The sequence below is a fragment of the Danaus plexippus genome, chromosome 31, assembly GCF_018135715.1.
Source record: "Danaus plexippus chromosome 31, MEX_DaPlex, whole genome shotgun sequence".
Taxonomy (NCBI): Eukaryota; Metazoa; Arthropoda; class Insecta; order Lepidoptera; family Nymphalidae; genus Danaus; species Danaus plexippus.
In genome coordinates, this window is record NC_083558.1 from 1,501,296 (window position 1) to 1,513,746 (window position 12,451).

Genomic DNA, 12,451 nt, shown 5'->3' on the forward strand with positions numbered 1-12,451 from the left:
ATTATAACTACATACGAAGCGTTTCAATAACCTGCGTTAATACTATGCGCGTTACAGAGCTTCATCAGCTAACCATAGCTGGAGCCTTAGAGCCCATGTCAATACGGCTTGCGGGTACAAGCTCAAAGTACCTCCTGGCTTGGAGTAAAGGAAAGTACGGGAGGTTTTTAGTCGGTAGGAGTCTGAAACCAGCTCTTGTCCCACCCAACAAGTGCTTGTTTAATTATATGATCTTTCATATCATGACATATCGTATGACTAAAAAACTGTCAACGCTTGCGTGACGACGTGCGCTTGGATGTGTGATACCGATGTATAGGGTCTGAATTGAATGGTATCAAATAAGCGAGTTCCAGTCACACGGAAGACGTAAAGAAAAATTAATAAGATGTCTCATAAACAAATAATTTTGTCAGTTTTGTTAAAAGACCAATATTATAGCTATATTTGCGTTACCTTTCTAATAATTTGGTTCATGATTTTTGTTTTGTGGGACCTGTGGTATATATATATAGGATTTATTAGATATGACCTCTTGGCTGCAGTATAGTCCTTTAAACTATGGTCGCTTATCAGCACCAGAACTGTTTGTTTGGGAAAATTATTTCATGCATTACTGAGGCATGCATGTATGGATGATTGATGCTAAATTACTGTGGTGTTCAGATCGAGACTTCCTCTCTAAGATTGACCACGAATCACAATCCAGAGCATTGCGACGTCTTCAGCTTTGACGAAATCCAAAACGTTTGGTTCTAGCCAAGGATCTCCAACTCTATGACCTGATGCCCAGCCTCACTTAATATATCGTTCTTGGATATTGAACCTGATTTAGATAAGACTTGACTACCTTCTCAAAGTAGTGCCTTGATGATCTTTTCGCGATGTTTAGGCACATTCACCATAGCAATCCCTCGCTAGGTCCTTCACAGCTAACAATCTGTTAGACCATCACTGGAATAATATGCCCTGGTTGTACTCTGTCCACTTATTGTGAAGTTTCTTAAGAGCTTTTACCATAAACCACCATATATATATATACATATATATTTAAATATCCGTCGTTTGGTTATCGTTGCAACGTTGCTCATTTATCTTTAACAGTAGGGTCATGGTAGGTGGTTGGCTTCACGCGATAAGTTTATCTGAAATTAATTTATTATTTAACTCAATATAAAGTAATAATTTTATTTTTATTTGCATTAGCATCTATGATAAGCATAAAAAGTTATGTTGCATGCATATGCAATGATAGAGTGCATGCTGAACTCGCAACGAAGCTTTCATAGATTTGGAATAAAATGTATGAATTTATGTACATATACTCTGTAGGTTATGTTAGAATTAAAATTATTATCCTTCATGTGCACTAATTTCTTAGTAAAAATGTGACTTATTTTGAATGATTTTTCGTGTTAATTCCTTTAATAAATCATTATTTGTCGACCTATATATAATAATAGGTTGCCAAATATCTCCCACCCGCCTTTTTGTCTTTTGAATTTGGCGGGTATGCACAAAGCGCTGCACAGGTCGTATCTGGCAATACTATATATCGTTTGACGGGTCTTGACATAACCTACAAAACGACGCTATGAATGAATAGTTTGGATATTGCGTTCAAGATTTAGGGACGTGTAAACATGGAGTTGACTACCTGAATAAAAAGTAACGAACTAAATTCGAGCTATTTTAAAGTTTTCCTTCGTTAAAGGCACATTCGCTAGAGAAACGTTCCGTGAGATTAATGGTGTTTTGGGGGATGGTACTTCAGTTCGAACGGCGGAAGAGTGGTTTCGATGATTCGGAGCTGGTGAAGACGACACCATGGATAAGCCAGCCGGCGGAAGACCTGTGACGACGAATACCGATCAAAACATGGAAAACATCGAGTTAGACCGGCATGTGGCATCTCGTGACATCGCCCAGGAGATGGGAATCAGTCACCAAACCGTTTTAAACCATCTGAAGAAGGCTGGATACAAAAAAAGTTTGATGTTTGGGTGCCGCATGATTTGACGCAAAAAACCCTTCTTGGCGGAATCAACGCCTGCGATATGATGCTAAAATGGAACGAACTCGACCCATTTTTGAAGTGAATGGTGACTGCCGGTGAAAAATGGATCAAATATGACAATATCACGCGAAAACGGTCGTGGTCGAACCGGTGAATCATCCCAAACAGTGGCCAAGCCGGGATTGACGGCCAGGAAGGTTTTGCTGTGTGTTTGGTGGGGTTGGAAGGGAATCATCCACTATGAGCTGCTCCCAAATGGCCAGACGTTTAATTCTACCATCTACTGTGATCAACTGGACCGTTTCAAGTAGACGGTCGTCCAGAAGCGTCCAGAATTGGCCAACAGGAAGGATGTTGTGTTCCACCAGGACGACGCCAGACCACACGCTTCGTTGATGACTCGTCAGAAGCTGCGGGAGATCTGATGGGAGGTTTTATTGTATCCACCATATAGCCCGAACCTAGCGCCAAGTGATCACCACCTGTCCCTGTCCATGGCGTACTCCTTTGGTGGAGTAATGTTGAACGCAAAAGAGGCTTGTGAAAACCAACGAGAGGGATATTATGAAGTTGCCTTAATGGAATCAGATTATCAAACAAAACGGTGCACATTTGAATTAAATCCGATCACTGTAACACTTTTTATAAAGCATTGAATAAAGAGCAAAAAAGCGGGAGGGAGTTATTTGACAATCCCTTATATTATGTCAGAATTTTTTTATAATATAAATATGTACAATAAATATACTGCCAATTTTTTTTTGTTGGCAATAATATTTACGTGTCAAATACAACTGCCTGAAGAACGTTCACCTGTCCGACGTGGACAGGTTTATTTTAAATATTAAGACTGAGAGAGACTGAGAGAATGTAGGAAGCTTTTGTATTGATACCTATTCTGCGAGCTGTGCATCTCACATGATCCTCTGCTATGTTTGTTAGACTAACACTCGAAAATTACTCAATAGATTTTGATGTAACTTTACATTAATATAGCTCTCATGCATAAGAACGACACATAGTATATAATGTGTCCTTCAGTCCGTGTAATTCCCGGGAACACTTCGTGACAGTTGTATTGTGTGAAGTAACGCGACATAGACGATAGATGGCGCTGACTGTTGGTAAATATATATATATATATATATATACATTGTTTATCTTTAAATCGTTCCTCAGGAGTTTCACATTTTTCATGAGGATATAATTGATAAATTCTACAGAGTTTTCTTTCAAGATATTAAATAAATGCAGTCTTACTACACACAAAATTTCCCATTTCCCATCCAATAATTTATTTATAAATGAAAATTTATTAAAGCTCAATATACAGCATACAAAGTTGCGGTGAGCGTACTGGCTCATAAAATTATATGAAGATATTTTGATAGCTCCCTAAATCTCTATTCCAGTCTAGGATCGAAAATCAATTCTAAAACTATCAATCAAACAAAAATACCTCTTTTTAATTATAACTATAATTCTCATATTTTCAGCAATGTTTTTTTTTAATTCTAATAAGGATGTCATGGTTACACGATCTGTTTAGTCTCAGCCGGTTATATTTTTGTCAATTTTAATGTCCATTAAAAATTATTTCGAACATAAAATTCTCATTGAAGTCTTCTCAATATTTGGTTTAGTGTAAACACTCTTTGATGTTAGTTGATTTTGATCTCTTAAGGAAATTTATCTGCAGATTTAATAGCTTTTTAATAATTCTACCGACTGCGAAATGGGAGGTCCCTTGTTGAATCTGAATGCACGTATGATTGAAGTTTTCTCCGAAACTAAAGACCAAATTGGGCGTTTTGGGACAATTATTAGGTAATAAGGCATGTATTATGTGTACTTATACGAAACGTTTGGGATTTTGCTGTATAATGTATTTGAAAACTCATTTGAGAACTTATTTTTAATAAAAACACAAATAAAATGAAACTAATATACTAGTATAACCGTGGTCACGGTTGCTGCAAAGTAACCGAAACGTCGGGAGTATGTAGTTTTTTACAAAAATAAATCACGCGTAGTTCATCCGAAAAATACTAGTTTCATTTAAATGAATACTCGCGAAAATCTTAGATCTCATTATGAAAAACACAAATCTCTGATAATATTATGGCGTATGTGTACCACAAGTTTGTGTAGACACGATATACGAAGCGTTTAACGTTTGTATTCAGTAACTTAAAAGTGTTAAACTCTGTCTTTCAAATTACGGTTAAGTTAAAATTTTGGTTAAAATTGAATAGCTGTTATCGCTAGTGAGTTTAAATTTGTGTGCGACCGATTCACGCTCAGCTGATTATCTAGAGGACGTCCGATTTTATTCAAATATCCGCTAACGCAAGATATTAGTCGGTGAAGCAACATCTGTATAAATTACTAAAGTTTCCTTGCGCTTAGATGTTAATAGGAAAACTAAAATCGCAATATTGTAACACATAAAAAAAATGTTTAAGGTTGTATGTATGTTTGTTGCTCTGTTTCGCAAAAACGACTTAACGGATTTTGGTTAAACTTTACAGTAATGTAGTTTAGATATCAGAATGTGACATAGGATATAATTTATCCCTTCATCCCGTGTAGTTCCCGGGAACACTTCGCAACAGTTGTATTGTGTGAAGTAACGCGACACGCGATAGATGGCGTTGACGGTTGGTTCACACATATCCAGTTTTAACACACATTAAGTAATTCCGAAAGTTATAGGCAAAAGATAAATATTTTTACGTTTTATTAATACTTTAGTTCAAAATATAAAATAGGTTAAATGCAATTAACAAAGGCACTATAACAGTTTGCTATTTCAAGTGTGATTGTTTGAGCTGTTTTTTTAGGTCGGATGAGTTTGACTTGCTAATTATTTGACACGTTTGGTGAGTTTGTTGAACTATTTATAACTTACCACTAGTTTGATTTGAACTAAATACGTACAGTTTCGAGTTTTTTATTTAAATCTGTTCATATTGTAGCTCGTGAAGATTTATGAATGATGACAGTAAATTTAAGTATTTAGTATGTCGGTGTTAACAACTAGGAATACTGGATACGGATAGTTTTAACGTATCTCACACATGAACTTATTATACTAAGGATATATGCATACGAAAGTGCGGAAATGGTAATGCTTGAGCCAACACTATATATATATATATATATATATATATATATGTATAGATAAGTGGAAACATTACCCGAATCGTCACAGCCCTTTCTTATAACGAATCTAACGAACGAGCAGACAATCATTCTAAAATAGCAATCGTATAAATTCTCTTAAAAACATTATCTCTCATACTACATTTTATACCTACAAACGTACGTATTAGATACAGTATTTTATTTCCTTAATGTGTATAATCTGACGATGATATGTCTAGGATAATATTACATGACATCGGAGCCCTCTCAACTTTTGTTTTCAATTATTAGGTAACGAAAGAACATACACACGCCAAATTCCTCCCCAAAAACTTGCAATCAATCACCATGTTTATATAATGTGATAAGCTCGCGTTATCAATGTCACAGTCAGTGATAAGGATTTCCGAAAAAGATACACAGGAATGTAAGTGAAAATAAGAAAATAGGAAATCAGTTACTATCGATGAAATCGGTGAACAGATTTTTGGAAATTTTTGTAATTATAACAAATTATTATTCAATTTTAAAAACCACTGGTAATCAATCGTCATTTTTACTATTATACTGACAGTTGTCTGGTTTTAATCGATGTGTCATAGACCAGAAATGCCTTACATCATTTTGGAAGCGCTGATACTCTTAAACTCGGAGGCCGATATGAACCGCACATAGATAAGAACTGCCGCAAAGCAAGTGGCTTTGAAATGGAAAAAATTACATCGAAATCGGTCGATTCGTTTAAAAGATATGATGAAACAAACAGACGCACCCAAACATCTATCTCAAATAAACAACACCCATCTTTTGCATTGAAGTAAAACGATTAATTTGAAGCTTGCACTTTAAATTTTTTTTGATCGAAACAAATTTTTTTTGCCTTTTTTATTATCATTATTATTTAAGAAATTGTTTAAAATATTCTGCATGCTTACTCCAAGTTTCCATCGTTACACTACATACGAATAGTCTCCCGTTTCCCATTCAATAACCTACGTTAATACTATGTGAGAATATTTATAAATGGAACACTATTAACTCTGCGTATGGAGTGACGATGGAAACTTGTCACGTGTGCGTATTTCGATGGAAAAATAAAAAAAACAATACATTTTGCATTCAAATATATGTATCAGCGAAAGTATTGAGACCAAAAAATAATTTAACGAAATTAATTTAATTATATATTTAATTCATAATATTGTATTGAAAAAATACTACTATTAATAATAGTGTCAGGTAAAGCAAAAATTTAGCGCGAGATCCAAAAACAAATGATCAATCCTACGCCAATTTGCTCGTCTCTTACGTTTTACCAAAATTTTTATCATAACTACCTTGAATTTTTCAGTTTTACTAATGTATTAGTGGAAAAATGTGTGGTATGATAGTTGATTCTGTTCATGATCAGGACTGGGTAATATCAATGTTGTATTATATATTATCCGGATATCCGGAAAACGAATGGGTTTCATATCCGTATGTTTTTTTTTTTACGGAAATTATCACTATGTAGGGACAGATAAAATTACATCTACAAGTGTTATTTGAACCTAAAACTTTCTCTTTTGTAACGTAACTTTAAGAAGGAATGAATATTAAATCTAACACAGTCAAAGTTTATATTGAAATGGATTGTACGAAGATATTATTTATGTAAAAAATATTAGGAATAAATTTAATTACCAGTAACCAGACCCGGCTTCGCACGGGCTCTTTACAGAAAATATAAAATAGCCTATTTAATTTTGAGAATTATTTAACTTATATTATGATAACTTTCAAACGGTACGCCCGATTTTAATAATTTAAAAAGTAATTTACAGATACTGATGTAGGCTTGACAACGAAGTATTTTAGTTTGATAAGACTTAATACCGTATTTATGTAAATAGCTTTCCAATAAACGCTTTAGGAATGCCAATTTTTTAAAGATGTAAAATGGATATAGTATGTTATCCTTAAAAGATAGACATATGTAACCGCTGACTTTTCTGTAGACCTATATAAGATACAAAATTCCACCATATATTATTTTGTTATATTTCAAAGGGTTTCGGCAGCGTTTTCGTTCAAAGCTCTCAGACGGCTCATGTTTTCTCGACATCTTAGACAAATATCGTTAATGTACACACAAGTAAATATAAAACTTAACAGATTATATACTAAAACCTTCCTCGAGAATCGCGCTATCGGGTGGTGATAACTGTTTGATGATCGGTTCAGTAGTTTTTCCGTCTATCGCGAACACACAGACAGACAGACGCGGCGAGGGACTTCGTTTTATAATATGTATTGATATACAATAAACATCACACACACATATAATACATCAATCCGTGAACACTCCTCAATGTGCGTGTCGTCACTGAATGTTAAATGTTTATATTATACTATTGAACATGAAATAATCAATTTATTATGGCCTAGTATCAACAGTGAAGATACGTCTAGTTAAAATTAATCTTGCAAGATAGAAAATTGTTATTCAAATACCTAAAGTTATTGACAAAAAATAACGTTCAAATCTTTACAGCGGTCACTACTACTATTTTGAGCTATTTTATAAATTTAAATACAAATATATATAGAATGAAAAATTAATCTACTTGAGCTGTCAGGAGAGTGAGCGAGTGAGGACACGATAGCTCATTTGGGAAAGCAATTTGAAAACATTAGCCCGGAGGTTCCAGGTTCAAATCCAGCTTGGGTCGATGAATATTTCATACTTTTATAATTCTAATATATATATATAGTCTCGCACATCTCAAAAAGATTGGTCATATCAGTATTCTATCGATTTGATAATAGCAATCGGCATTATTTCGGGGCCATTATCTAATAAATTTTATCAATGTCTGCTCGAAACATGTCTTACAACTTTTAAGGAATAGTTTTCTACTTTTAGCCACAATACATCAAACTAAATACTCACAATTTTACGTTCGCACGATGGCATCGACGAAGGTATATCGTGAACAGGAAACTGTCCGGACATAGTGTGACGTTATAACTCGTTTTAAGTGTACAGCTATTATTTTTATTAAATGTAATTGATCTATATATATATTTCTACTGTACGTATAATATAATATGATTTAAATAAATTTTCTTTTACGCATCCGTGGACCCCAGATAGTTTAGATTGATAAATCAGCCCGACAGACGGCGCTGCAGTCTGTATCCAAATTATTTAAAATGATAAAGATGCAACGTAGGTTGCTATATTTATTTATTTGACACGCTTCACACATTGCTCTATGGACGCAACTCTGATGTTCACGCGGGCAGAGTAGCGGGGAATAATATATATATACATGTAATCATTTTAATATTCACTACTATTGGGTATATGTTTTAAAAAAAATATTCGAACTATTTTTTCAATTTACGAAATATTTGGTTGGAATCTAGCTCTTAAAAATTTTATAATAAACATTGCATTTCATATATATATATATATAATAGTGTTTTTATTCTAACATATTCTTATAAAATTTCAGGTTTAAACTTTTCCATTCCCATCCATTCCATAAATACATACAGCTGTGAATATTATTAATATATAATATAATAAATTAAAACATTCCCAAAAAAAATAAATCTTGGAAATATAATGATATTGCCTTCGTAGTGATAATATTAGCTGGTTGATCATATCTGAATACCCGGTCATGATGCTGTAACCTAACCCACCTACAATGAGTTCCTCTCCCGCCATAGAGACTTCGACCCCCACAGCCACACCCTCGTCACCAGCTCTGAGGTCCGCGGAATACCAGTTCCATACGTCAACACCGAATTATCTGAAGGTAAGACTACATTTAGTATGATCAGTTTATGTAGCAGTACATTGCTGGACATAGCCTACCAAAAAATCTTTGAGAGGTTGAAACCTGTCTCATAATCCACTGAAATCTGACCGGATTTTTGGTCCATCTAGTAGACTTCCTGTCTATAATATTTAATTGGCCATTTTCAAGTATTTTAGCTACTCTTTTCAAGACTATAGTATTTACCAAAAAAACTTGTAAAAAGTGGGAATTTCTTTGAGCTGAACCCCACTGTATTTATTACGTTTACCATTCATATATAAATAAACTATTTAGATGTACAAGGTTTACGTTCAAACTGACAGTGTTCAGTTCGGTCACTCCTGCTGTTTAAGTAGTATAAAACTAATACGACCTTCAACCTTAAGATGTGTCCGTACTTCCAGAAACAACACCAGCCACTTAGCGTGGTTCTATCAGCGACCGCGCCGAACACACCTCCGACTTACGGTGAGTTTGATAAGTGATATTGATACATAGAATGATAACGATTCTCCCATTTGTAGAAAATTTATCTAACCGGTGAAAGCGGAATTTAAAACAGTCAAATTTTATATTGTGAAGTGTATAAAAATGTTATCTATGTAAAATGTATTAGAAATATATTAAATTGTAAAAATAAACATCACACAGACTACCACGACTCACACACACACATATAATACATCAATCCGTGAACACTCCTCAATGTGTGTGTCGTCACTGAATGTTAAACATCACACACACTACCACGACTCACACACACATATAATACATCGATCCGTGAACACTCCTCAATGTGTGTGTCGTCACTGAATGTTAAACATCACACACACTACCACTACTCACACACACATATAATACATCAATCCGTGAACACTCCTCAAAGTGTGTCTCGTCACTGAATGTTAAACATCACACACACTACCACTACTCACACACACATATAATACATCAATCCGTGAACACTCCTCAATGTGTGTCTCGTCACTGAATGTTAAACATCACACACACTACCACTACTCACACACACATATAATACATCAATCCGTGAACACTCCTCAATGTGTGTCTCGTCACTGAATGTTAAACATCACACACACTACCACTACTCACACACACATATAATACATCAATCCGTGAACACTCCTCAATGTGTGTGTCGTCACTGAATGTTAAACATCACACACACTACTACGACTCACACACACATATAATACATCGATCCGTGAACACTCCTCAATGTGTGTGTCGTCACTGAATGTTAAACATCACACACACTACCACTACTCACACACACATATAATACATCAATCCGTGAACACTCCTCAATGTGTGTGTCGTCACTGAATGTTAAACATCACACACACTACTACGACTCACACACACATATAATACATCGATCCGTGAACACTCCTCAATGTGTGTGTCGTCGCTGAATGTTAAACATCACACACACTACCACGACTCACACACACATATAATACATCGATCCGTGAACACTCCTCAATGTGTGTGTCGTCGCTGAATGTTAAACATCACACACACTACCACGACTCACACACACATATAATACATCGATCCGTGAACACTCCTCAATGTATGTGTCGTCGCTGAATGTTAAACATCACACACACTACCACGACTCACACACACATATAATACATCGATCCGTGAACACTCCTCAATGTGTGTGTCGTCACTGAATGTTAAACATCACACACACTACCACGACTCACACACACATATAATACATCGATCCGTGAACACTCCTCAATGTATGTGTCGTCGCTGAATGTTAAACATCACACACACTACCACGACTCACACACACATATAATACATCGATCCGTGAACACTCCTCAATGTGTGTGTCGTCACTGAATGTTAAACATCACACACACTACCACGACTCACACACACATATAATACATCGATCCGTGAACACTCCTCAATGTGTGTGACGTCACTGAAGCCCTTAATGTTCTAACTACACGATAGTCTAGTTGGCATAGTGATTGGTTTAGGCTAACACTTCTGTCGCAGATTCGAATAAAGTTCGCCCGAATTTTTTTTCTAATATTTATTAGTTATATGAAATTCAATACATTTATAGTAAATTTTTATTATTCTAACGTTTTTCTTGCGTGAATTTTAATTTCCTCTTAACTGACTGTCCATCAGAAAAAGTTGAATCAATAAAAGTTTAGCCTTTTCCGAGATACAGCGGAACATACAAAAAGACTGACAGAAAAATATCCTCAGATTACAATATTAATTAATCATAGGAATTATAGTTGTATTATTATCCCTGAACCTAGCGGATGTGGTTACTTCAGGCTAAAAAACATCACTTGACTAGTTTGAGCTATAAAGATCAACAAACATACATACATCCTTATGTTATCAAATATAAAAAAATAACGTAAAATTATATAAGTCTAAAAAGATGATAAATTACAGTTTAAGCGAGAAATGAGAAAGAGAAAATAAGTTTATTAAATAGAAAGAAGGTGTATGTTTGTAACTTAGTACTATTAAATACAGTCAATAAAAAATGTTAAAAAAATATCAAAAGCGTAGTCCCCGCCCCCGGGTGGGCTCGAACCACCAACCTTTCGGTTAACAGCCGAACGCGCTAGCCGATTGCGCCACGGAGGCGACGAGAGGCGACGGGGAATAGAGGAATGTATAGCGGCGCTCTGCTTGGTGTATATATATATATATATACTAAATCATCACCATACGTTCCACTATGCCCCATCTCCTATATACATATATACATTTATATATATAGTATGATAATTGTTAGTTTATATATATGTAACTATATTCCCAGGCGAACCTACCCTCACCCCACCGCCGCGATCTCCGGGTGCTCCGCTAGTGCCCCCTGCCCCGGGGTGTGGTGACCGAGCTCACCCCCCGGACGGGACCTCCTCAGACAAGGTAATACCAGCACCTCTCCCCCCCTCCAGCTAGGAACGCCACATTTCATAATAAACCAATCATCGTTCAATAGATCATTTAGTCATTCACACAGACTATCAAACGTGTCAGTAAGTCAGTATTCATAATACACTGGCAGTTATGTTCTGTCAATCACCTGTCAAAATGTTGTGTTTACTTCAACAGATTATAAATATTTAGAATAGAAAAATGCTTTTCCAATCTCTTGTCTTTGATTGGTCATTTACATATAATGATAATTACAACTGACCCCCCCCTCTCCTTGCTTCCAGTCATCAGAAACAGCAGTGGGGGGTGTATCGCGGACCCCAAGCACAGCTCTCACACGAAAAGAGAGTTACAAAGCACAGAGGCAACACTACAGGAAGGAGAAGAAGAGGGCCGCCTCTGCGCTGTTACACTCTATAGAGGATCCGTCTGTTATAGTGCTCGCTGACTGGCTGAAGGTAGGACCCGGCAGGGTACTGTTAATAATGACTAAGATGTTTGTTGCTCATGCAAGCTG

At 35.7% G+C, this 12,451-nt stretch overlaps 1 protein-coding gene and 1 non-coding gene across 3 annotated transcripts in view; one reads left to right on the forward strand and one right to left on the reverse strand.

Moving 5' to 3' along the window:
• Positions 1-12,451, forward strand: part of LOC116778260 (oxysterol-binding protein-related protein 8) — a 31,213-nt gene that overhangs the window by 2,545 nt on the left and 16,217 nt on the right. The window contains exons 2-5 of one of the 2 annotated variants that reach the window (XM_061525776.1): positions 8,888-8,976; positions 9,384-9,447; positions 11,816-11,925; positions 12,219-12,392. In XM_061525776.1, the coding sequence (XP_061381760.1) occupies positions 8,888-8,976; positions 9,384-9,447; positions 11,816-11,925; positions 12,219-12,392 (437 nt within the window). Of the gene's footprint in view, positions 1-8,667; positions 8,977-9,383; positions 9,448-11,815; positions 11,926-12,218; positions 12,393-12,451 lie in introns of both variants that reach the window. The other variant, XM_061525777.1, reaches the window with a different exon arrangement.
• Trnan-guu (transfer RNA asparagine (anticodon GUU)) lies at positions 11,564-11,637 on the reverse strand. Its single transcript has one exon. It is a non-coding gene; the product is annotated as a tRNA-Asn (tRNA).